Source organism: Lepidochelys kempii, chromosome 2 (assembly GCF_965140285.1).
Source record: "Lepidochelys kempii isolate rLepKem1 chromosome 2, rLepKem1.hap1, whole genome shotgun sequence".
Classification (NCBI taxonomy): Eukaryota; Metazoa; Chordata; order Testudines; family Cheloniidae; genus Lepidochelys; species Lepidochelys kempii.
Genome location: NC_136381.1, coordinates 216,411,604 through 216,439,350, shown reverse-complemented (window position 1 = coordinate 216,439,350; position 27,747 = coordinate 216,411,604). Strand labels below are relative to the sequence as shown.

The window sequence follows — 27,747 nt, the reverse complement described above, 5'->3', positions numbered from 1 at the left end:
ACACACACTCTGTCCCTCTGCTCCGCCTGCCGTTCTTATAAGTGGGCAAGACAGAAAAAAAAATCAATAGAATCCTGTTCACCTTTTCTTTTCTAGGCTCAAGAGCCAACTTAAGTTTTTAAAGAAAATGTTAAAAGTTAGGACAGGTTATATTTTAGGACTCCCAATCTCAACAACATCTCATTTTAATAAAATAATAATGTACAGTATACGTATATAGCATTTATCATCTCTACTGAACCAGGAGCACTTAAAATTTAAATTAATATACTGCCTATGCACCAGGGTCATTACATCCACCACTAAAATGCAGCCAGCTCCAGGATGGAAAGTAACATCTGTTTAATACAGCAACTTAACCCAGCTGTTTAGCGTGTGAGGCGAAGAAGAATACAGTAATCAGCTGAAACCACAAGGGGAATTTTTAGGTAGGCAGCAGGGTGGATTTGATTTAAATCACTAGTCAGGAAGACTCGATTTAATAATGTTTTTCTACATAAAAGTGCATTCTTGTTGGTTGTTATAACCTTAATACATATTCTTCACAACTCAGAGATAGATGTAGGTTTCATTTTTAGAAGGTACACATTATACATTTTTAAACAGTGATTTATTTGGAAAATTTTTCAGATTTGTTTTACAGCTATATCAGAAAATGAATGAGTGTTTGGTTATTTCATTTACCAAAGGTAATTGAAGTAGATATTTATGAAGTCATTGGGAGGTGAACTATCTCCAGTTCAACAGGTTAATCATTAATATGTGGAGGATTTTCTTGCCACGCTGTATTAGGAGGAGAACATCACCAGACAGATATTTAAATTGTTTTATTTAACTAAAACAACAACGTTAAGTATTCTGGATTTTTTTCTCCAACAGCAAACATATAATATTTTAACAAAACAAGCATATGTCCCTCGCTTCTCACATTTATCTCCATACTACACCCCCAACAAACTTCTATTCATGAACTTTTTGAAACTTTGCACTTTTAGAGAGGTAAAGCATTGACTCTGTGTACACAAATTTGCAGAGAGACAACAGAGTTGAGGTCTGTTATTTCTCATCTCTATATATTATTTATTTTTTAAAAAACATTTTTGCTGTTAACAAGCATGTTACCTCTGGAAACACAAATCCATAGTTTGAGACGTGCAAAACTAAGGATCTCTGATAGTATCTTCTAGACCAGGGGTCGGCAACCTTTCAGAAGTGGTGTGCGGAATCTTCATTTATTCACTTTAATGTAAGGTTTCGCCTGCCAGTAATACATTTTAACATTTTTTAGAAGGTCTCTCTCTATAAGTCTATATATTATATAACTAAACTATTGTCCTATGTAAAGTAAACAAGGTTTTCAAAATGTTTAAGAAGCTTCATTTAAAATTAAATTAAAATGCTGATCTTACGCCACCGGCCCACTCAGCCCGCTGCCAGCCTGGGGTTCCATTCACCTAGGCCGGCAGCAGGCTGAGCGGGGCTTGTGGCCGGGACCCCGGCTGGCAAGGGGCTGGCAGCCAGAACCCCAGACCTGCAGTGGGCTGAGTGGGGCCGATGGCCGGGACCCCAGACCAGCAGCGGGCTGAATGGCTCAGCCTGCTGCCACTCAGCCCGCTGCTGGTCTGGGGTTCCGTCCGCCGGCTCCTGCCAGCCAAGGTCCCGGCTGTCGGCCCCGCTCAGCCCACTGCCCGTCTGGGATCCCGCCTTGCCCACATAGAGTGGGTACCTACCTCCTCCCTGGTTCTAGCCCATTCTCTTCCTCTCTCTCTCTGCACTGAGCTGAGGGTGGGAGTGCACTGAGCACAGGGCTGGGGGTGAAGGAGCAGGCCAGGAGCTAGAATGAGGGAGGGGGCTCAGGGTTGGGGCAGGAGGTTTTGTGTGTGGAGTGCTTACCTGGGCAGCTCCCATTTGGTGCGAGGGGTGCAGGTAGGAATGTGGGGGGGGAGGGTGCAGGAGCTCCCGTTTGGTGCTCACGGTGGGGGTGGGAATGTGGGGGGCGTAAAAGTCAGGGCACGGGGCGTGGGGGGGCTGGGTATGTGTGGGGGTGCATGAATCAGGGCATAGGGGGGCTGGATATGTGTGGGGGTGCTGGAATCAAGGTTGGGGTCGTGGGGGTGCAGGGGTCAGGGCAGAGGGCTGGGAGTGTGTGAGGAGGGTGCAGGAGTCAGGGCAGAGGGCGTATGAGTGGGTGCTGGAGTCAGGGCATGGGGTGTGGGGGCTGGGTATGTGTGGGGGGTGCTGGAGTCAGGGCTGGGGTCGTGGGGGGATGCAGGGGTCAGGGCAGGAGGCTGGGGTGTGTGGGGGTGCAGAGATCAGGGCAGAGGGCTGGGTGTGTGTGAGGGGGGGGCAGGGATCACGGCAGAGGGCTGCGGGTGTGTGCTGAGGTCGTTGGGGTGCTCCCAGACCCCTGCCCAGAGCAGCTCACGACAGGGGGCTAAAGGGGATATGCCCTGATTCCACCCCTCTTCCCCAAGACCCTGTCTCCACCTCTTCTCCATCTCCTCCCCGGAGCATGAGAGCGCTCCGGCTCCGCTTCTCCCCCTCCCTCGCAAGGGCCATCAGCTGATTGGTGGCAGGGAGGGAGAGGAGGAGGGGCAGGCATGCAGCACAGCGGGGGAAAGTGGGGAGCTTGCCTGCCCTGCAGCAGCAGCCGGCAGGACCAAGCTTCTTCACCCTGCCCCCGTGCCGGGGGTGTGTGCAGAAGAGCGGGCCGGGGTGGGCAGGATTTTTAATGGCACGCTGCTGCCTGTCGGGATCCTGGCTTGGGTTTGAGCGGGGCCGGCAGCTAGGACCCGGCAGGCAGCAGTGTGCCATTAAAAATCGGCTGGTGTGCTGTCTTTGGCACACGTGCCATAGGTTGCCGACCCCTGTTCTAGACGGAGCACTGAGTCCCCATTGGCTAGATAGAAAGATTAACCTAAATAATCTACACAGAAACCTGTGGGACCCCACACGACTGGGTCCCTAGTCCATGAACTATTGGAACTCATTTACAAAACTTTTCATTAACATTACATGACTATATTGTCTCCTACTATAGAATTAGAATTTATAATCCCTATTCCATGATGAGATATCTTTGAGCTATACTGTATTTTAATCAAAACTATCTTTACATAGGTTTTTTCCTCAAAAAGCACTTAATCAAAAAAATCCAATTTAAATTAAAAAAATCCGATTTTTTAAATTTTTATCCACCTTGGTAGGCAGAATGCAACGATTCCAGCCGCAATACAGCTACATCACCTCTTGCTTTTTGGGGCCTTCACATACCACAAGTGTGTAGGGCTTCAGTTTTACATCTCATCAGATGGACAGCACTTCCAGAGTGCTGTTTAAGGGACAGATTCTGGAAACAGATATACACATGTGGACCCCAACTCTTGCTGCCCAGCAGTAAAGATCCTTGCACACAGATCTGTTTGAGGATCAGCTGCTAACATCTTACTTACTGTGGGATTTGTTACAGTGTTGAATGGGGCCAGGATTCAACCCAAAATGTAGACATGTTGCAGTTCAGACAAATGCCTGATGTTCTCTCTAAAATCTTCATTTAAAATGACATAGATTACTTTAATCTGACAATTCTACTACAGCGCTTCAACCCGATGTTGTTTGGTTTGGGCAAAAAAATTGCACAAGAGAACAAAGTAATTTCGTTAAATGAGAGCCTCTGCATTTCTAGTAGCATTGTTATATATCAAATAAGTGCTGTATTTGCTCCACCAAAAAAAATCTAATTTCAGAATTTATGGTGACTCACTGTTACAATATTGTTTATAATGCAATTTAGTTTTCTGGACAATGAAGACACACCAAGTGGAAAACATAATGAATAATTTTTTCATTCTTCATTAGACAGATGGTAATTGCAGAGTAAGCTCTTCCTCCCCACCCCAGTCTGTAGCTTATCTGTCCAGGGATCTCACTTATATCCTGATCCTGCAAACACCTGCGCACAACCCCATAACATTCAATGGGACTACTCTCATGCACAAAGCTAAGCACACAGGCAAGTGTTTGCAGGGTGCCACCACGGTGCTATGAATAGGAGCAGGGATAGCAAGACTTAAATCTGTGTGCAGAGCTCACAGGATCCTGTTTGAGGAAGATTCAAAGAAAGGCTCATTTCTCCTTCATTTTCCAAGGCTCTACATTTGAATTATTCATTATTTTCCACTTGTATCCCAGTATTACAGAAACACTGTTATGACACACACAAAAATCTTCCTAAAAGGTAGCCATGGCAAGATTAATTCCTATCTATAACCCCTGACATAAACCTACCAGCTAGAATCAGATTTAGTCCAAGTAGTTTACACCTAAGCAAAAATAGTTAAAAAAACAAACTCTAAATAAACATCTTCCTTTCCCCTCTGAAATGCAGCAACTTTGGTTTCTATAGTGAAACGGGGCTTCACTATGACAACATCATGACATCTGGTCTCTGAAAATACATTTTTAAGACAACAGTCTGCCAGGGCAACATGTAACTTTATACATCAGAACAAAAAACAAAGGCTCCGATATTAAAATCGGAATTTAAATTCCACATAGATCCGGTCTTTGAAGGATACTTTAAAATCAGATATTCATTTCTATCACTTTCATTAACTTTAAAATTTGTTTTGAGTTTAAGCATAACTTTCCCTTTAAATTCAACGAAAAAGCAAAACGGATTTTTTCTCTTTTTTTTTTTTTTTGGTGAGCTTACTGCAAAAAATGTCTGTGTTGCTTTTTCTCCCCCGCCTGGTTCCCTGCCTGTAAAATCTAAGTTGGACAAACACTGCATGGCTGAAGTGACATATTTGAATGGAATTCAGACCAACCAGTTCCTGTTTATGTTTCTGATTTGAGAATGTAGCCCTCTCATTCACTATACATTAGAAACACACCAAGGCCATAAATGGTGTCAGGTTACATGCAGGCAGGGCCAATGGGCATTAATCATTACTTCAAGTCAACTGGCAAAAGCAGCAGCTGATGGAACACTACACTCTTTAGTTCTATATAAATGAACATTCCAGGGTTTGGTTTTTTTTCCCCCTTCAGCATCCATTTTATGAATGAAACTTCAGCCTGTACAGAGTCCATTCATATAAAAGCTGCGCTCACAGGGTTCAGCCCCGAGGGATCAATTGGTCTTGGGTAAGGCTGATGTGATTGGTTTAAGACAGGCTTCAGCCTTCCATTACTGATTTAAAATGCAGCCTGTGTCCATCTGACCTGCGTTAATGCACAAAGAGTAAATCCAGACTGTACTCTCAATTCTCAAATCAAATCATTAGCCACTGCCACTTACTGTAACTGTAGATTTAGAGGATATTTATCCATTTCTTTGAAAAACAGCAGCCAGAGGACAACTTTTGAGATTTTTGTTGTCTGCTTTGAAATGAAAAAATACACATTTGATATTTTGCTGTACACAGGAGAGAAATATGTTGCTGAGATTTACCTTATTTTATGAAGAAAGAGTAGGAATAACTTAGTAAGATTAGCTCCTAGCTTTTGAAAGACAGAAATAGCAAATATTTAGAGGAAAATAGCTACCCAGAAAGCAAGTGAGACAGTAAATCTGCTGCTTTAACAATGACCTCTCAACAAGTCCAAGTATTTCCTGCACCTCAATTAGGTCATCACATTATTTTCCACTGTTGTACACATCCGACTGAGGATATGGGCACTCATTGTTTTAGGAGCAAGTTCTACACAGAGCATTTAAGTAGGAGAATGAAACCCAAGCTCATTTACTTAAGCAACACAGCAAAGACGAGCTCCTGAAGCAAGAGTGTCAGGTATTTTAACCATGGTCATGTATTCCAGGAAGACACTGGGGAGAAAAGCAGCAATGCTGGAAAATATATCGGGTGAAATCCTGATGGCAAAACTCCACTGGGGCCAGCATTTCACCTGGAGCCATGGTCGTGAACTGAACATTATATATGTTGTTGCACAACAGTACGGTGATTAGAAAGGACATAATTTTGAGCTGCACATTCAGAAGCATTACATCACATTCTAGGAAAGTATTACTTCCACTTTATGGAACACTGGTGAGACTATGCAGAAAATATTGCAGAGTTGTGCGCAGCATAATAACAGAAGGAGGGAAATCATAGCATATTTGAGGAAAAGCAGGATTAAGAGCTAGAGGATTTATAAGGCAAGATTTCAACAACTAGAAACACAGACAGACTAGGAGAATACATGCAAATTGCCTACAAAGACTTAGAGGTGGTATGTTAATACCAAGGAATTGTTTAATATGATTCAAGGAGGTATAACTTGCAGCAATGGAATGAAATTGAACAAAAGAAAATTTAAGCCCATTATTAAGAAATATTTATTAACTGTGAAGTCTGTTAGACTATGGAATAATTTCCGAAGGGAATGAAAACAACAGTAGTAATAATATTTAACACGTATATAGTTAGGCTTGGCAGAATTCAATTTTTATTTTTTTATAATTTTGATGGATAGTATCAATATTTATTTTTAAACATTTTTCCCCGATTTTTATCCATTTAAATTTTCACAGTGGTGCGAAAATATGAAGGTGAGGTGTGGCAATCATGGGGGGCGGGGTGTGTGTGTCAGATAATAAATTATTTAATGACAGTAAACAACATTTACTATCATTAAGATTCAGAATACTTAAGATTCAAAAAGTTAAAGCTTTTGATTTAATTGGGGATCGGTCCTGCTTTGAGCAGGGGTTGGACTAGATGACCTCCTGAGGTCCCTTCCAACCCTGATATTCTATGATTCTATGATAAAACCATTAAAACACAAACTGCCAACGTCACATGTCAGAATATACACAGTAAATATCCTCAAATCAAAGTCTAATAGGTGAAGTAAGAAAAGTGTTATTGGAGCACTTATCTATAAATTTAGATGATTATTGATGGAAATCAACAATATCATTTAGGGAAGTAGTAGAAATCCCAACAGTTGTGTCACTTAAAAACTAGTCTGCACAAAGCAATTGAGAATATCTTGTAGGGAACAATCCTGCACTGGCTTAGATTGACAATTGGATTTCTCTCCTTCGCTTCTGTCTTCATCTCCAAAGTCTCCAGCCCTCAAGCTTCTCATCCCAGTCCCATTCCCTCCCTTCTCCAGACACTCATCCAATCCATCTCTCTCCCCTACAATGGCTTCCAGTTCCCCGCCACCCACAACCTCGCTTCCTGTCCCCATTGGCTCCCAGTCCCAATCTCCTTCTCCAGGATACTCATCCAATCTCTGCCTCTCCATGGCTCCTTGTCCCAGTTCTTTGCCCAGCCAGTCCCTGTTCTCCCCCTACAGCCTCATCAGATCTGTCTCCCCTACTCCTCTCACCTCTTTGCCTCAACACATTGGTTCTCACTCCCCATCTCTTTGCTCAGCCAGTCCCAGTCTCCCTCAGGCTTCCAGACCCAGTCACTGCCCCTGACTTGGACATCTAATCCCAGTCCCCTAGCCCACCCAGTCCATCCCCACTCCACATCCCAGTCCCTGTCTCTTACTGCTTCCTTATCCCAATCATCTCCCTATCCTATTCATAGAGGTCATAGACCATCAGAGTTGGAAGGGACCTCAGGAGGTCATCTAGTCCTATTCTCCGCCCTCTCCCCCCCTCGGTCACACACACTTTGCAGGTCCAGCTCTTATCCCCTCTGTGTATGAATCAGACAGCTTCCTCCTCCACACTGCCTGGGCCCAAAGGAGTCATTGAGAGCACATGAAAGATAGGTTCCCTGCTCTCAGTTCCAGTACTTGCACCCAACCTGGCCAACAGCTGCCCAACGCTGCAAGTGCAGGGTTGCTCCAGGCTGCTGCATGCCCAGTGCTAACAAAATCTTTGGGGAATTTAAGTGCTAAAATCTAAGATGTCTCCATTGAGATATAAACTGTGGTTTTTCAAAAGCTTATAACGTGGCCAGCTTTGGGCATATTTTCACTTGGATGGCAAAGGCACATCCGTGACTCAAAGGCCACCCCTGACAAATTGAAACTCCCTGCTCCACAGCATGGAAGCACTAGAGCTTTTCAAATAAAAGATTGCCAGATTTTTTTTTAACATGGCCAAAACAATGTATTTTTCACTAGCTTTCTCTCTCAGAAATGGTGGAACTGTTTTAGCTGAAACATTCAGCCTGAGGAAGACACCCGATATTGAAAATTGCAACCCAAACAGTTAAAGTTTGGCAAAGCTATGGAGAAATAAAGACATTGTCTTATAAGGGTAAGTGTCAGGCAACCTTAATAAGAATACATTTTGTATGGCATCAGCATAGCAGGCAGCATGACAGAATGAACCGTGCTCACACTTATTTGTTTTCTTTGAATAATTCACTGGGAGTAGAAGGTGAAATTTATATTATTTTGGAATTGTAAAAGGAATCATTTTAAAAGCAGATATTTAATACTGCACACATACGTAGGCACAATTGTGGTCATATTCAGTGTACCTCCTGGTATACCACTTAGGCTGTGCTGTTGTCATATTTCATAAGATAAGAACAGGGTCATGCCCTGATGGAAACTACCTAGAAATAGTAAGGCCAAGTTTTCAAAAAACGGACATCGGCGGCTAGACTCCTCCATCTATATTTGAGTACTTATATACATGCTTGGTTTTAAAAAGGGACAAGCACACAACAGAACCCATTGAGATGCCTATATATATATATACACACACACATATACAGCTTCTAAAGCACACTGGGGCAGAGTCTCAGCGGATGTAAATTGTCATAACAAAATTGTCATAGCTCCTTTGACTTCAACAGAGCCGTGACAACTTATACCAGCTAAGGGTCTTACTCTTTGAGTTAAAAGGTGCTGTATAAAATGTACAATATTATATACATCTATTAAGTGACAGCCAGAAGATTTAGACTTAATTTTCTGCTGCAATTCAACATATGCGAGAAACTGTATTTTCCAAGAGGAGGAGGAGCAGGGGGAGAGGAGAAGGGGGGGAGGGGGAAGGGTAAAGAGCTTCTGCTCTGTTGACATTTTTCTTTTTTTCCCCCCTCTTTCCATTATCTCAAACATTCTGCAATAGAAATTGCATACCTGCAATTATAATTACAACTAATTGGTCTGCCATTTCCCATGTCATAATTAATGTCATGTTTTAATAGAGTTATAATCATTCCATAATAATGCTTTTCATTCACCAGATTTCCACAATGTATAAAAGTATAGTGCACAAAAGCAATGAACTTTTATGAGGCTCCTTTAAAAACATCCCAAAAGGAACATCTTCAGTGAATTGCAATGAACTTTTTAAATATGTTTCAGTATTCTTATTTGAGCTGCAAGGAAATATCATGCAAAAAAGATTTTCCACTATGGCATTTGCTCCCCTCAACATCCATAGGTGAAAAATGAAATCAATGATTCAGTGACAAATACATTATGTTTCCTAAGGGGTTATTTAATGTACTCTTAGCAAAGATGGGAAAATGATGGTTTCTAGAGAACAGATGGCAGCAAGACAAAATATCAACAGCCCACAGTTGTTGACTGCAATTTATGGAGTGTACAGATGTGTCAACTTAAATGCAGTGATTCTAAGGCCAATAAAAATACTTTCTGATACCAAGAGATTAATTTTTCATGACCACTGGTTACACAGCTATTACATTTTTAAAAATCCTAATTATTCATCTACAAACGAAACAACAACTTTGCTTGAATGTCATTACTCTAAAATGGAACATTTCTGTCACTGGCAGTGAAAAAAAGAGAGAGGTAAAAAACTGCACTTCTTTCAGATTAAATTTCACTTTTCATCTCTAAAAAGAAAATTTGGAACAGAAATGAAAATTAACCCTGCCTCAGATTTAAAGTAACAGTATGCAATAAGGAGATCCCTTTCCCTTGCCGAGTATGAAGCATGCATACAAAAGAGCCTTTCTTTAACCCTTTAATTTAGTAGGCTGAATAATAGTGCTTTAGAAGATTGTAAGGGACTTGTGAAGTCCTCTATTATCCGTGGCCATGTTAACTGTGCAGACAGTCTCTCTCGTGCTGCTCTGATAAGAACAGAGGCACATCAGAACCAAAACCAGGGATCTCAGCAACCCCCCAATTATGGAGAAGTTCAGCGCTGGATCTGATCCTTTGAAGTTCAAAGTGTCTCTACCTTGTGCTAGTTGACTGTTTGCTCTAGCCCCCAACTGCCTCATCCCACAGTTTCTCCACACTTGTCCCGTACATCTCCATCTCCTCTTTGTACCTGCTGTCCTTCTCACCAGTCCCTTCTCTTGTCTTTCAGTTCAGCTAATCCCTTCCTAAATAAACCCCATCCCCACCCACCCCTCAAAAACCAAAATAATCCTGGCACTAGCATGATGTCTTCATATTATTCACTTTGCTTGTGTTTTCTACCCCTTCCCCACCCAGTGTTAGTCTTGTCTATTTAGACCAGTGGTCCCCGAGCTGTCAAACTGTGGGGTGCACTCCCTTAGGGGGTGTGTGGAGGAACGTCTGGGGAGGGGCGCAGCAGGGCCCAGGCCAGCCCCTATAGAGGGGTGGGAAGGTAGCGCCACCCAGCCCCGCTCTGCCCCCAGTTTCGTTCCTTTCTGGCCCCGCCCACGGCTCCACTCCCTGCTTCCGACAGCAGCCCCAGCTCTGCTCCTGGCCACAGCCCCGCTCCTGGCCCCAGCTCCCAACCCTGGCCCGGGCTGTGGTTCCACAGCCACGGCTCCTGACCACAGCTCTCAGGGTAGGCACGGATAGGTTGCATTATGGGTTAGGGGGAGGCGTGACAGAAAAAGTTTGGGAACCACTGATTTCAACTGTAAGCTCTCCGGGGCAGGGACTGTCTGCTACTATATCCCATGCCTGGCACAATGGGACCCCATTTGTGGTTGATCCCTAGGCACTACTGGAATAAACATGATTAATAACAATTTATCTTCTACATCAGCAAATTGGCATCCACAGGTTATTTGCTTCCACAAAACACAACAGTTTACACACAAATTGAGAAGTCAGCACTGATTTGCCTAATTCGTATCCCTCACTGGTTTTATAGTAGTGTAAACCCCATTGGACTTTAATGGAGTTACTCCTGATATAAAGGAGCATAAGTAGCAGGAGAATCAGGCCCCTATTCTTGGCAGACAAAAATGAATGTGCTCATAAAATTGTGAGCACAAATTTAGAGGCCATTTTTGAAAGTGTGATTACCTATAGCATATCACAAATAAAACCCATCAGAGGTAACCCACGTAAGTTTAAAAACATCAGTTTCTCCTCTGCCTTTCATATTTAATTTCTAGATAGCTCAATAAACTGAAGTCTTTTACAGACCAAACATGAGAAGGCAATTGCAGTGCAAGGTTCACTACACTGCTTTATCAGCATTATTATCTAAGGAGGCTACTTTGCCAAGCCTAAATGAACGAAAGGGGTTTAAAATCCTTCAAAAAGCAAGTCTGAATTCAGATGCATCTAAACATCACTGAGAATAAAGACTATTTGGCCTAACCCTTGTTAGGCTTTATTATTTTTCTCACAGAACTAAAGAAAAAAGTCTTACCTACCTGAATCATATGCAAAATCTCTAGGTTCCTGTTTAATCATCAGCGGAGGGGGGAAATTTTGATTGGCTGCATTGCCAACCATGGCGTTGTGTTCATAGACTGGATCATGGTACTCCTGCTTAAAACCTTGAGGTGGGAAAGGGATGTTTGGCTCAGACATCTGGCGTTGGTATATTGGGCGTCCTTCCCTTGACATTGCAGGCAAAGGCGGGAAAGAATTGCAAGGTTCGGAGAGCTGGCGGCGAAATCTATGACACAAGTGAGAGAAGTCACTCAAAAGTGCAATGGCAGAGTGACTTGGTAACTCAAGAGACAAGATGGTAAAAAAAAAAAAAAAACCAAAACCCCAAACCAGGTATAATTTTTAAATTTTTATCCTTAATCAACAAAAGATGGAATTAAGAAAAAAATAAAAAAAGAGCTCAAATTTTCTGGGCCCAATTCTCAATTACTCTGTTTCTAAAAACAGGACAGGAATTCAGAAGAAGAAAGATGGGTTTCAACTGCCTTTACATTTTCCATACGCTGGGGCTGTTTATGGTCCTGCCTATTTCCAGCATAAATTAGAGCCGCCAAGGGATACTCTCAGCTATACTCTGCTTCCCAAGGCCCCCTATGGGACATGGGAAGCAGAGAATAGCCCTATCATTTTATTAGTAGTAAATATTTATATTATGGTACTTCCCAAATGCCCCAGTCAGGATCTGAGCTGGGCATTGTATAAAAAGACTAAAGACAATCCATGTCCCAGAAGGATTACAGTCTAAAAAGATACACACTTCCTCCGCTATTCCAACAGGGACTGTGCCTTACACCAGCTCTCCACATGCTGAGGAAGGGGGCAGGCCTGCATAGAGGACACTCTCATGGGGGTGGCCCCTGTATGCTGCCAGCACGGCATAAAGGCACCTTAGCAAATCAGGTCTTATGAAAGAATAGAGAGTTGTATCTGTTTGCTTACAGATGCCATCTCCAAACAAATAAAGATGTCAGTGGTAAGATCTGGGCATCATTCCACAAAGTTAAAAAGCCTCAATTGTCTCCTCATGGTGAAAAAACCAAGGAGCTTCACCTTGCAGACTTGGTGTCACATTCCTGTCTCAGTGGGGAGGAGTTCTCACCCCTCTGGAAAAAGGAATGGTGCACCTTGCAAATCCCACAGACCTAACAGGTTTACTGGGAGACAACACCAAAAAAAAAAAAAAAAAAAAAAAAAAAAAAAAAAAAAAGAACACAGCCCCAAGGATGGCCTTCTACTCATACTGCTGTCATCGAAACAAGGTGCTCATAAGAGTTCACTGCTCCCCCAACCATTTGTACACAGTCTTCCTCTCCAAGGGAAGTGGAAGCTATGGAGGGGAGTTAGTGCTCCATGTAATGCACCAGAATGGAAAGGAGCATGGTCCACGCTCTCCCCTCCCCCAGCTCTGGCATGTTTCCCCTCACAAAACCTCAGAGCCCCAACTATGTGTGCTGAATTTGAGCAGTTGGGCTTCTGCACGTTCAGAGGTATGAGGAAAGAGAGGCTCAGTGGCATGCTTCCCTGGTGAATTATACATTTTCACATGGCTTCCCCACCCCTACATAAAGGGAAGAGATCAGCCAGCCCCAGGTGGCTTGGTTTTGAACAATCGTGGTGGAGTTGGGACCTATTGCCTCTGTGCTGATCCACAGAACAGTAACTGGGATATTTTTGAAGTAAACTGTTTGTCCTGCCATCCCTCAACCACAGATATGTCTATACTTGGAAATGGGGGTGCGATTTCCAGCTCGAGAAGACATATTCACCCCTGCTCTGACTGAGTTAGAGCACTAAAAATAAAATGTAGCCACGGCAGCACAAGATGGGGAGGGACTAGCTGCCCCAAATCCCTGCCCATCAAACACCCTAGGTATATACATGCTGTGGCTAGCCCCTACCGCTGCTTGCACTTTTCTGGCCACACTATTGTCAGCACACTAGCTTGATCACAGCAAGCACACAATTGTCTTCCTGAGCTGAGAATTACACCCCCAGCTCCAACTGTGGACACACCCTAAAAGAGTAAGACAAGCTGTTATTTAACACAACCATCTTCAAGAGAGAGATGGAAGTTTCCCTCTGTCAAAATATACACGACCAGGAACCAATGATTTTTCAGTTTCTTGTACTTTGGGAGTGAACTGACGCGGTTCATGCAAGTAAAATCAGATGCTCACTTTGAGAAAATTGGCTGGAGAAGGAGAGTAGGATTTGATCGTTAGGTCAATACATTCTTCAATATAAATCTTATGAAGTACACATTTCAAACACAAATTTTAACATCTATTCAACTTTCATCAAAACACTGCCATGAATCCAAATATTTACTGTCATGTGTAGAAACAACTGAAGAATAAGATAGCAATGGAGACTGAACTTTAATTAGTTTAAAAAATTGAAGAATATTCCACTCTGGAGTGGCACACGGTAACATTAGGCTTTGCAATTCCACCTACACCTGCACAAAATAAACTTAGAAACTCAAACATATTATGAAATAGTTAGGCTGACTGGCACTGCATTCATTTCCCCTCTCTTCCTTTTTTCATTAGCCAAAAAAAGAAGCAGAAATTATCATTAAGAACTGTCAAGGAGTGAATCAGAAAATTGCAACTTGAAGTTAAAATAAGAAACAGGCTCACTTGCAAAGCCTCAAAGGAAGTTAATAATACTTGTTGTACTGGAAGCTTTGTATGGAATCAAGCCATTTGTTTATACAAGTGAATTTGATTCCTTTTGGTACTTGTTAGGACTATTTGTCCCCCATACACTCATGCCTTGTATGAAGCTGAATGTTCTTGAGGCTGCTGTTATCCTAAGCCACAGAATGTATGGTCCAGAGAAATGTACACACATTTTATATAGATGCATATAATCACATTCAACCATAGAACTGATTTGTTTAAAACAACAGTATTTTTTGAATACACTAATAAAGGAAGCCTGCCTCTCTCCTACCAGACCTGTGCAGAATGCAACAGATCATCCTGCAATCCAGACCTTTCCATATTCTTCTCACAAAAATATTTACAAGATCTGCATACACACCACTGAGTTCAGAAAGGGAAGCAAGGAATGGTAGGAGGAGACCATGAAACAAATTCAGGATTAAAAACAGAAAGGAAAAAATACCTTCCACAGCAAAATGTACCATTTTTTGGAAATAAAGAAGAATGGAATTTTTAGCCACACAACATTAGCCTTACTCTTTGAGTTTATTACTTGGGGCTTTGCTAAAAGGTTGTTCACTAATTATTCCTTCAGTGAAGGGAAGCATAATGCAAAATGTCCTTAGGAGGGTGTGCATCAAACCATATGGTAAATATAATGAAAACATCATGTGACAAACCTATTATAAAGCGAAGTGTCATGAGAAACTATACACACTGGAGAAAAGGTATATGTGAGCCCTCCAAATGTATATGTTTAGGCTGAAATGCAGCTTCCGCTATAACCTTCCTTTTCAGTTGCTCCCAAACAAAAACCTGTTAATCTGAAATAGTCCATCTTGCTCTCTGAATAGAGAGCAATTTAATGTTTAGAAAATTTCAGCCAAACCTGCTCAGCCATCTGAGTTTGGTGTTCTTACAGAAATACACTTGCCCGATGTCCTGCAATCAAAACCACAATCTGCCCTCTATTGAGGGCCTGCACAGTTCCAACACAGCCCAAGAAGGATGGGGCAGGATCTTGGTGAAGGCAACTGAATGTGTTGATTCAGTGCCGCCTTACTCCATCTCCTGCCAGTGAGGCTCATATAGTCTCATGCAGAACTTAAAGTTTCCCCAGCAGAACCCAAAATAGGCAGCAGGAATGGAAACACCACCATCTCTCCCTAGAAATGAGGCGAGGGACCTCTGCATACAGCTGAGCTTGCTGGTGCAGGAGCATATAAACTGCATCTCCTGGCACAGCAGGGGTGAATCTGAACCCATATGCTCTATGGAGTAAGATCTTAATTTTATTTCAACATGGATTGTTTTTTTAAATATATTTTTGAAGCGCTCATGTGTCACTCTGAACATGTGTGTACTTATGGGTATGCACGCTATTTAACAAACAAAACCATGTTCAAATAATAAGGTTAAGATCTTACTTATACTCGCATGCAAGCAGGTAAACTGACAGTTGCAAAAATAAGAAACTCCATCCTGAGCATATGTGTTGCAAAACTTAGGCAAAGGGGAGTGAGCTAAGAAAGATCATCCATTGTCGGGAGACCTCTAAAACAGCAAAACAGAACAGGGTGACTTAAGGGCACAGTTTCAGTTTTAATTCTGGATTTTTTAGCTTTTGTGAGTTTTATTCAGTCTAATATTGTTTGAACATGGTTTATTTTGGCAGCTTAATTTCCTTTTTATAAGCTGTTGTATTTCAAAAAGCTCTCAAAAAATAATACTCACCCTTTCAGGGAAGAGTATGCAAAGTGACACTACACTCTCTAACAGCAACTCCAGAAGATACCCATCCTTCTATTCAGATGTGTATTAGACAATCTTACATACTTATTTGTTAGCATGGGGCCAGATTCTGATACCCTGGTCCATGCCAGGTAGTACTTCACTCCTCAGGTAGTTCTGTTGGCTTCAGTGGAATTACTTGAGGAGTACGGTACCACTCATGGTAAGTAAAGGTGGCAGAAATAGGCCCTGATACACTGTAGTTGCCAATCTGAGCTTCCACAGCAGAAATCTCAGGCTGACAGACCCCTATAAAGGAGTTCTAGAAATGCAATTACGAAGGATGCTTCTGCCACTCTTAGCCATTACTGACTAGTATCCTGGTCCCACTGATTTCAATGGGAATAGCTACAGAGTCAAGTACTACTCAACCCAAAGAAGGGTAGCAGAATCAGACAACAGCCTTAACTATCAATGCCAATATATTTTATTGCCAACCCAATATCTTTTATTGTGGTCATTAGGGTATTGGTTTTCTGGTTTTTTTACCTGTGATCCATAGGGAAGCTGTTGTCTTGAATGGACTGGGATGGAGGGAGGTGAGTAGGAAAAGCCCGGTCGGGTTTAGGAGTCTGAGCTGAGTTTGGGGATGCATGGTGAAGCGGTGACACTGGAGTGCTGGATGGCGTTGGTGGGTTAGAGGGCCTCATTCCAACTTGTGGCTTCTGGTCATAGGCACTAACAGCAGGGTGAAAGGTGAGAAGTTAATTTCTCTGCAAATAAAATGTAGTACCACAGAAACATTATCCTATTCATCTTCCTTTTATTCTGAGAGCACCTGGGGGAGTTCTGGGGGAGTTCTCTTTTCTGTACATGGAAAAGCACACAGAAAAGTTAGCTAGCAGTTACACATGGAGGTCATGTTCTTTGCCTCTGTGGGGCAGAGATGTATTTTTAAAAGGATTTGGTGTTACAGTGAGACACTAACAGGAGACAGGCACAAAGAAAATTTCAAAGCATAGGCAGCTGGACCAGAGTAGAAAGAGCCTGCCCTGCTTTCCGTGGTCTGCACAGACCTCAGAGTGAGACAATAAAGAATGCAACTGGAGAAAAGGAATCTGACCCAGAAAAATACAGCTCTGTTAGTTTATCTACCCACACGCAGATGTTAGCAGCCTCCACTGACGGACTTTTTCCTCTCTCAAAACTGAAGCACTGATCCTGCAAACACTTATGCGTGTGCTTAACATTATTCACATGTTTCCTGATTCTGGAAAACAATAAAGCATGTACACAAGTCCATTCCTATTCAAGAAAGGACTAATGCAGGTGCTTAGAGTTAAGCCCATGCATAAGTGTTTTCCTGAATCAAGACCACTGCTAGTCCAGCTGAAGTTAGTGGAATTACTTGCCTGCTCAACGTTTCAGCACACGAGTAAGCATCTATGGGGGATAAAACAATAAGGGGGTCTAAAAGGGTACCTAATAGGTAACAAGGGTCACCTTGGTAAGTAAAGCAGAAATCCCCAAGATCATTCCTCTGTGACTGAGTTTTATCACGTTTGCAACAGGGGTGCCCTGTCTGTCACATGAAGAGGCAGATCTAGATGGTTTTGCTGATACCTATAATGGTAGTGTACTTATGAGAACAAAAATTCTGTGCTGACTGGGTTAAAGATTCCCAAATAGACTAAAACATCAATAAGACACCCAGCAACTGCTAACATTTGAGGAGAAAAGGAAGACAAAAATCTGAACCAAAATAACATGCATAAAGAATGAAATGATACCAAACTCCATTTTTATCTCCTAAAATAATTAAAACATTTACTGTCTATCCTGATTATCAGAGGGAGACCACTTCCTTCTAAAAAAATAAAAGTATCTGCAAAGCCTAATAAAATACTATTTGTACACTGTAATTGTCCATGAATGCACACATATATCATCTGCAAAAGTTGTCAAATACCTAAAGTGTTGCTAAGACCTGCCAATCTCTCGCCTGTTACCAGGAGCTCTCTCTCAGCCCAAAGTGCATAATGCATTTTAAAAGTACTTTCAACACAGCTCGCAGTAAACAAGACTCCCTCCCCCATTTTTTAAACTATGGCTACATCCAGAGGAGAAGTGCAGCCACGAGTATTTCAATGAAAATTATTGCTTTAAAATGATTAAGTGCTTGATAGGACTGTAAACAGTTCCATCAATGTTCAGCTAAATGCATTATCTCATGAGTGTTATCTGCTGAAGAGGTAACTTTTATAAGATCTCTATTTTGGTTTTATTTCTCTTTAATCGGTCCTCATTTAAATCTGCAGTCCTACTTCTGAAGCTACTATAGAAGTACTCCTTGTTGCTTTACCTGACATTGTACAGGCACTTTTCCCCATAACTGAACTTGAATGGCTGTTCTTGACTACAAGCAGAGCCAAGTTCCGAACATGGACTATGGGGTTCTTTCTTGATTTTCACTGGGAGACCATGAAAAGCCACTGGAAAGGAGAAAAAACAACAACAAAAACATGGAGTTAGAAACCAAGCATGGTATTAAACAGTGTGCAGTATCAAGCAAGTTAGATGCTGCTAATGAAACACAATTAATTAAACCACTGTAATAATAGACACAGTGGAAGAAATGAACATTTCAGGCATTTCTTTGGGTGTCAAATTGAGAAACAGACACCAGAGATCCTTTGCATTGGCTATTAGCACTTTTATTGTTTAACAGAATGATGGCCAGGCTCCCATCTCACTAGTAGGAAAATAACAGCCCACTTCTTTTTGGCTTAGCTACTGTAAATGTTGTCAGAGGCAAAATACTTCCCATGCACAAAATGCTTCTAAGTAATATTAGCGTGGTAGCTTTCAGCTGTAAAGGCATAGTAGTTCACTTTAAAGAGTAACACACCTATTACTGCAAAATTAATTTCTTATGTATGAGCCTCAAATACAGGACCTCTAATTTTTTTGGTCTCACAAAATATGTGAAAACTTGTAATAAAATTTACGAAATTAGCGGATTACAGGCTTAAGAGTTGATGTTATAATAACAAAGTAATGTCAGAAACGTACACAATAAAAAAGCCTTATATAGTTCACTAAAAGATTTATTAGCTGAAATCCTGGCCCAGCTGAAGACAATGGGAATTTTGCCATTGACATTAATGGGACCAGGATTTTACCCAGTGTATTCAAAGGCAGCAAGAGGAAGGGATGGGACAGAAATGGAATATGAATGAGAAGCACAGGTTTATCTAAACTGGGCAAAGAGGTCAAAGTCAGGATAGGGCTAGCTTGTTAACCTCAACCTTTTCTGTAGTTCAAGGTCGACCTTAGCCAAAATGAAGGTAAAAGATGCTCATCTGCATCTACATTGACAGCTCAGAATTACCTCAACCCCTTTTGCTAATCCAATAAGGGGCAACAGAATAGGGCTATGGGAGTACAAAAATGTTGGAGAAGAGCAGTCCTAAAAGACAATTTTTAAAAAAAAATATTTTTAAAATACAGTCCAATACACAGCGAGGCTACAATTCCATCTCTGGACTCTGTTAGCATGCCTAAAACCTTTCATCTTAACTCTTGTGGTCGATGATATCACCAGAACATCCTGTTGAAATTTCAGCTTTCGACACCTGTATCACATTGGGATCCTCCTACAACCCTGTACGTCTGGGGAGTTTCAGTGACTTCTGAGGGACTCCCCACATATTCTGGGGTCCACATTAGCAAATGTCAGTGCAGCATCAGAGCATTATTATGTACCCTTAGGCTTTACATCATTCCTTCACTTGCATGTAATCTTAAAAGTGATAGTTTGACATATGCTAGCTCCAAAATGTGGGGGTGGGGAGGTTGTTGAGCATGTGCACACACATATACATTTTCCTAAAGTAATATATATTGCAACAGATCATGCAGTCTTCTTAAAAGTGAACGTGCACTGGAGGAAAACCAAGGGAAAGTTTGAATGGACCTCTTCAATTAAGGGCGCCAAAATTTAAATGAGAGGTCAAAATGTGGTCCATGGTCAGGCTTTCCCTGTCATTGCGGGGTAGAACAATGCTGATATCCTACAGGATTTTATTGCTGGTGTACTGTACTTTAACCACAATTTCTATGATGTAAGTACAACAGTTGTGTACATTTATTTTTAATCAAAGGATTTGGGGCCAAATCTAACTCTCATTAATCAGGTGAGGAGTTGGAGGAAATGAGACTCCATGTATGATTATGATGAGCAAGATCTAGCCCTTTATGTAAATATATATGCAAATTAGTTGTGGCCCCAGAGCTCCTGATTAGTTGCCAATTCTCCCCACTCTATCACAGAGCTCGGACAAATCTGTCTTAAATGAAAAAAACAACAACAAGAAACTCAATATTTCTTTAAATACAACTTTCTCCCCCTCTTAAGGCTTGACTCTTCTCTCAGTTACTTACACAAGAAGAAACTGATGTAATTCCGTTCACTTCAACAGAGTTACATCTGAATTTACACCCATGTGAGAGCAGGATCAGATCTTCAGCTGTGCCAACTCCTACAACCACCTATCCACCCACCAGGAGTCAGCATGTCGGTTCAGACTCCACGTATGTCTCCACCACAAAAAAAGGGTGTTCGCAACTCAGGTTAGCTAGCCCATGTTAGCTAATTCCAGTTAAAATAGCAGGGAGGACACAGCAACTTCGCTTTTAACTCGAGTCAGCAGCTTGAGTTCAACCCCAGGCTTCCCTATATAACTCTAGCTGCAAACCCAAGTTAAAAGCTGAGTCGCTGTGTCTTTACCACTATTTTAACCCATGTTGCTAACCCAAGTTAAGGACAGGGTGCAAATTAAACTGCAATTAAAACCCATGGCTAACCCATGCCAGCTAACTCTGGCTCATGGGACTTGGGCTGTGGGGCAGTTTAACTGAGGTATAGATGTTCGGGCTTTTGCTGGAGCCCAGGCTCTAGGACCCCGCAAGCTGGGAGGGGCCCAGAGCTCAGGCTGCAGCCCAGCTTGCCCAGACATCTACTCTGCGAGCCTGAGTCAGCTGGCACGGACCAGCCACAGGTGTCTAACTGCACTGTAGACATATCCTGTTTGTCCTGGCCACAGAGACTGTGTTCCCCCTCTGACAGGCCCAGTATCTCTGGCTCTTACCTTAAGTCTGTGACTTGTTCTGATTTGAATCTATTGCAAGTTAACCTATGAATGCAACAGGTTTTTTTATTTTAAAAGCCAACAATTGCATAGTCGCACAAAGGCCACACGCTGCTCTATTTTCTCTTTTTGACTTTACTGCTTCCTCAGAGTTAATCTGTTATGAAAAATGACTTCCCTTATTTATTTTGAAATAACGGGAGTACAGAGACTCCCACACCGCAGCCCTGCATGCAGAACGGGTTGGGTATTTCATCACAGTGCTGAGAGCCTGAACCTCGGCAAACAGGCAGTTTTCCAGCTCACCGGCACAAGCACAAGTGAAAGCAGCACATTCATTTTGTGCAATTTGCTTTACCTTCCCACACGGAGTTGGTGCATGTAAAAGGCTGTTAAGTACTAAATTATTCCTTATCAAATCACCATCATCTGGAGTCATGATCAACACAAATTAAATTACTTTCACTGAACACGGCTCCAGCCTGCTGCCTCCACTGAGAGGTACATTTTATTTTGCTTACAGTACAGTCCTAGCTAGGCCCAGGGCAGAGCACTAGAAGGCATCTGTGCTATAGTTTTAATTAAAGTTTACCCCACCTTCTTCCAAGTTTTATGAGCTAGGGTGAAGTGTATCAAATGAAACAGGTTAACTCCTTCCTTTCATGTAGGGAACACAGTTCAGTCCATAGCGATTTTATATTAGATCCATACCTTAACTATGGCCAGGACAGATAACATAGCTGTAAAATGTAAAGCCCTCCTGAGGAACACCCCAGATCCACTTGTCATGTAAAACTCCATCCACCACTCCTTAAATGGGCACTTTAAGGGGAAGGAAAGGACAAGAGATCCTGAGAATATACTTGTTACATTTTTTCTGTGATGGCTACTTGACCTTTCAAACCACCCCTTGAGGCTGGCTGATGAGGACTGAGTGACCGCAACAGACACATTTTAAAAAGAAAAGGAGTACTTGTGGCACCTTAGAGACGAACAAATTGCATCCGATGAAGTGGGCTGTAGCCCATGAAAGCTTATGCTCAAACAAATTGGTTCGTCTCTAAGGTGCCACAAGTCCTCCTTTTCTTTTTTGCGAATACAGACTAACACGGCTGCTACTCTGAAACCAGACAAATTTTAAGCATTCAAAATGCCAATACTTATTTATCTTCACTGCCATTCCTTCCCCCCCCCCCCCCCCCCACACACACACTACAGTTCACTGTAGGTAGCAACATTTTTTTGTATCTATTTAATATTATTTGTTGTTTTGCTACACTGAATTTAAGTTTTTTTAAACCATGAAGTACTTTTGGGGAAAGTGGGGTTGCTTTTTTTTTTTAAATATTTGTATTCTTACTGGAAAAGAGCAAGGTACCCATACATCCAAGTTAAAAAAATAATGGTATTTAAAATAACCAAGGCCTTTTCTCCCCAAAACTCACCAGGTAAAATCCAGAAATCCTGACCCCATTGAAATAACTGGAAATTTTGCCAGTGACTTCAATAGGGCCAGGATTTCACCCCAAATACTTAATTACTCATAGATGGCCACCTCCAAACTAAAAAAATAAAAAAATAAAAATGACCCTTTATAAAACAAGGGCCCAATCCTACAAACTTTATTTGGATGAGTTGCTGGGATTCTTTGTGAGCAACTGGTCTACCTGTGACAGTAAGGTTAGTCCGGATTAATCCTGCTCAGTGCACTGCTCATGTTAGTAGTGGTCCCTTTGAAATTACCATGACTGCTGACATAAGACAAGCATGATCTGGCTCATTGTATTTAGCAGTAAATGGATCACTGTGTAAGTCTGGTGTGCCTTTATGTGCCTTATAAAAAGATACACGTTTTTGATATGTAATGTGCTAATTTGTATTCTCTTTATGTTTGCATTCTATAATGTATCCCTGGGGCGGGGGTGTGTGTGTTAAAAAGTGCTTTTTTTGTGGAAAAGTTAGTAAAGCAAACAACTCCACTGTGCTATAAACTCATAAATGGCATGCATATATAAACATGCACACATATACACTACAGGCCATCGCCACTAGGTCTGAGGCACTGTCTTCCTTTGACTATTGTCAGCAATCAACACCTTGATCCCGACTACCTTACTCATGCAAACTCGCCATTCAAGTCAATGAGGCTTGTTCTGAGTGAAGTCTTCGTGTTAGGACCCAGTGGAGACTTATTTTATTAAAACATCTGTAAGTGATTAGAAATCACCTTGCCTTGACTAATACTTATATGTTGGTATCTTTAGTGCCCTGCTGCCTGAGATAAATAGGGCGGTAAGCTTCTCTGCACATGGTCAAACTGTAATTAATTTGGGCCAATTTGGTACAATAAGTTACTTTTCTTGGGAAAGCCCAAGGAAGGAGCTGTGTCAGATAGCAAGCGCTGGCTATACAGACAGTGCACATTAAGCTGGACTGTGAATCTGCAGCACACTAGATTGCCATGCACTAACTGGCCACGTGGACCCTGCTACCATGCATAAAAGGTTCTGTACTGTGCACAAGCAAGGTCCATGTGGCCAGTTAGTGAGTGGCAGGCTAATGCTCTATAGATTTATAACCCAGTTTACTGTTCACTAACTGTCCATATAGACAAGCCTTTAATTACTTCTATACTACGTGAAACCATTGATTCAAGTCAATCGTGAGTTGAATACTTGAGATGAGGAAGAACTGGGAAAACACCTCATGAAACTGGCTGTAAGTCTTTCACCTTTGAATGCAAAGCTAATTTTTAGTTTGCAGAGATGAGACTCCTGCTGCGATCACAAGGACAAAATAAGTATGCTTTTCAGGAAAGTTGTGTGTTCAAAAACCCTCATAAAGCGGGTAATTGTAGGGTTTTCGCTTTCAGCTTAGTGTCTAAGTGTTCACTTTCACTCTATAGACCAAAGGTTATCACTTTATTATCCGCATGTGTATGGAGACAGTCATGTACTAGCTGATGTAAAATGGTGTCAGGATCAAATCACTGACACCTGCTAACTCGCATGCTTTAGAGAACTTCCAGTCATTTAGTAATGCTAGACCCATATGTATAGGTTAGAGGATTTTGTGCACCACCAGAAAGATAGTAATGGAGAAGTCACAATAAGTCATGTTCTGGACATACCCACTGAACACATTTTTGGGTTGCTTCTCACCTTAATGTCATACAATCATCTCGAAGTGTATGTCTACACTTGGAGCTGGACGGTGTAATATCCAGCTCCAGGAAACACATCCATACTATCTCTGATCGAGCTCGTGCAGTGCGAGCAGCAGGAGAAGCTAACCATTCCAAGTATGATCCCACCTGAGGCCCAGGTATGTTCTTGGGTCAATCCGCCTGTCCCACGGCTAGCATCACTGCAGCTACACTTCTATTTTTCGCATGCTAGCTCTAACAGGGCTAGTGTGGGTATGTCTCTTTGAGCTAGAAATTATGCTTTCCAGCTCCAGTGTAAATATACCTTCAATCAGATTTTGTATGTGATCTCATTCGCTTTTAGGACCAATGAAATACATGTATAAATAGGTGGCATGGGGTTTTTCACACCAGCGAGAAGATGAAAACCCATTCACTTTAAGTTAAGGTCACTTCAATTCCAGGTGATAAACTGATTGAGATGACCTCAGTTAGTAGTCAGTTAAATTCCAGAAGCAAAGGGGAAGGCCCTGTGTACTGATAAAGCCAACAGTGTCACAGACTCTTTAAATTCATCTTCCCATACACACACAGAAAGCAGCAAACACTTCAGATACATCAGAGCCTCTCAAAGATTCTTTTCCAGTACATTTACCTCTGCCAAGCCCTCCCCATCCCCCAACACACAAGACTCCATTACTAAAGGGTCTAATCTCAGCTATCAGCAGAGAGTGGCTTTTATGGAGCTATTAAACCATTTCTCTTGTTTACAGTGCCTGAAGAAAGATGTGAATTATGTCTGTGACAAAACAGGCGATAACATTTCTAAACTGGTATCAAAATGCAAACTGAAATACATTTAAGGGCAGGGACCCTACTTTGTGTTTTTTGTGATTTCCCTCATCTCCTGGAGAAGCACTCACCTGATGATTCTAAGAAGGGACTTATTCTGTCACATAATAGGTAGACTTTTTTGAGACAAAAAGATTAAAGTCTACTAGTTACAAAATGGTACACTCAAAAGAAGGCAAAATGTTAGTTACTTCTCAGCTGAGAAGATGTTCTACAAAGGCTCTTACTGGCAGACATTAAAAACAAACAAACACTGGGTTCTCATGAGGACTGTAACACTATGATGCTCCAACAGCTAGCTACTTACTGTTTAAATACACAGCCGGTAAACTCAGTATTCATAGTCCCATATCAAGTACAACAGAACACAAAACTAAAAACTTATTGGACAGCATTCAAGGTAGGAATGTCAGTCTTTATAAATGTTTCTTTAGTATCTGTGAAGACATGAGCTTCACCTCGGAACAGTAAGTGCCAAAATTCTGGATGGGTGAAGGTCACATGGCAAGTCAGAGATAGAGATCTTTTTGGATAACTTTGGTCTTGGCCCAGTTTGTAGATAGTGGCCCAGTAGCTGACAGGGATACAGTGCAGACAGCAGATCCTACTTGTGGTATGCTCTTATCCCACTCTGCACTAGCTGAAAGGGTTTACAGTTAGTCTAGTTTAAAAGGTGTAGATGACAGAGGCAAGATCTTCATCTGAGAGGACTGGGTGCAATCTCTTGGAAAAACAGAGATGAAAAAAAGTGTTTCTGACCACTGATACAACTGTGGAGAGCAGAGGAAGTGACAGAGATGAGCCAGGTCCCAAGATTGTGGATTGCTCGGAAATGGTTGAGCAGATAAGATCAATATAAATTTCACTAGATTCTCAAAGTGCCTGCCCATCAGAATCATCTCTATCTGATCTCATCTGAGCTCCAGTCAACTGGATTTCATTTAGGTCCCAATCTCTACCGGATATCAGGCGAACATAGTCAGAGACTGGATATCTAACATACTGATGAGTTATATCAGCATAATCTCATGAGCTTCATATAAAAATTGAACAGAAGAGATGAAGGACTGAGCCGTGTGGAACTCCACAGCTTAGGAAAGGAGTTTTCTAAAGCTACTTTGTTGATGGTTCTTAAGTAAATTTGTAGAACTCCATACGGTAATTCTTTCCACCCTGTGGCAGTATCTGCAAAGCCTCATAAACAGCAGCATCAAAACCCACTGAAAAAAGTAAAGCAACAGTACTCAGGACATATGGCCTCTGTCCATTCCACTAGGGTGGTTACTGGCCATCATGATTAGCTCTATTTCTATGCAGTGATCCAGTGTTAAGACAAACTGGAAGGGAACTTGAGGATATCCAGTGTCATTGGAGTTGACCTACCACCCCGTTCTCAATGATCTGTCCCAGAAATGGGACCTTCAAGAACTGGGAATTGCTTGGCATACATATTAGATATTATCCCATCTGATTCAGTTTTGCTTTGGCTTCAAATCCAATCCCTCCAGCCCTCACCCAGTCCAGTGGATAGAAACAGCATGGGACCTCATTTTTGGAAGCTAATTCTGTATGATGAGCCCAAGCAACAGATTTCAGAGCCAACTGGCAATAAGGAAATATGTGGGCAAGATGGAGCTATTAGAGAACCTCATCAAACAAAAACGAAAATAACCAGCTTTGAAGTGAGCTGCCACCTTTATACAAATCACAAATGCACTTTAGCAACATTTAAAAATTCAGTCTATATGACAAAGCACATGACTATTCTGTCTCCCTGCCTATAACACATAGTGTAATGCACATTGATTCATGGTCCAGTGGAATATGCAAAACCATTTTAAACACTGCATTGCATAAATGCTACATAACACAGCAAGAAGCAGACTAAAGCAGTCATTAAAGTCCTCTTTGGACAAAAAAAAATGTCAGAATACATGGGAGTCTCTCTTCTATTTCTACCTTAATTGCTCTCACCATGACAAGGTATGACAGGAGAAAAAATGTTGACTATAAATCTGACCTAGATTTATAACAGATCAAGATAAAAATGCATTGTAAGTGAAAGTTTATATCTGTTCCACTGAAAGACTTGGGAAAGGAGAAAAAACAGAAAGGTAATTTCCTCTGGTTCTGATACCTATGGAAATACTGAATGCTTATGGCCCTCACTAAAATCTGTAGTACCAGAGGAGTTTACATTAGAAAACATTGTCACATTAGAATCATTTTCTCTAGCTGCAAGGGTGACATTTTAAAAAAAGAATTGCAAAGAAACAGGAGATTAATGACGAAGAAAGGTATCAGTAAGCACTTATTTAAATTAGCTAATTAATTACATTGACCTTTCCCCTCTAGGACATTATAGTTCTAAATTTCCACCACAGTTATTCCAAATGTTTCAGCATGAACTGTCATGAACAAATAGCCTTTGAGTAACACAGGTCCAAGACTAAAAAGAGGTTTGACGTGCAGTGGCTAAAGAACGGAGTGGGGTTTAGTGGAGCTGGGCACCACAGTTGTGCTGGATCCTTTGTTGAACGTTATGGCTCATCACCACCTTATGCACTGAAAAGAAATGCCACGTTACTTTCCATGGAGCTGATATATACTATGGCTTGTCTACATGAGGAAA

At 41.7% G+C, this 27,747-nt stretch overlaps 1 protein-coding gene across 10 annotated transcripts in view; it reads right to left on the bottom strand.

The window, feature by feature from the left end:
• Positions 1-27,747, bottom strand: part of ETV1 (ETS variant transcription factor 1) — a 73,655-nt gene that overhangs the window by 17,881 nt on the left and 28,027 nt on the right. For all 10 annotated transcript variants that reach the window (XM_073333819.2, XM_073333815.2, XM_073333816.2 and 7 more), the window contains 3 exons: positions 18,331-18,460; positions 16,518-16,706; positions 11,547-11,794 (listed from right to left, as the gene is read on the bottom strand). In XM_073333819.2, coding sequence (XP_073189920.1) covers positions 11,547-11,794; positions 16,518-16,706; positions 18,331-18,460 — 567 coding nt within the window. The remainder of the gene's footprint in view (positions 1-11,546; positions 11,795-16,517; positions 16,707-18,330; positions 18,461-27,747) is intronic.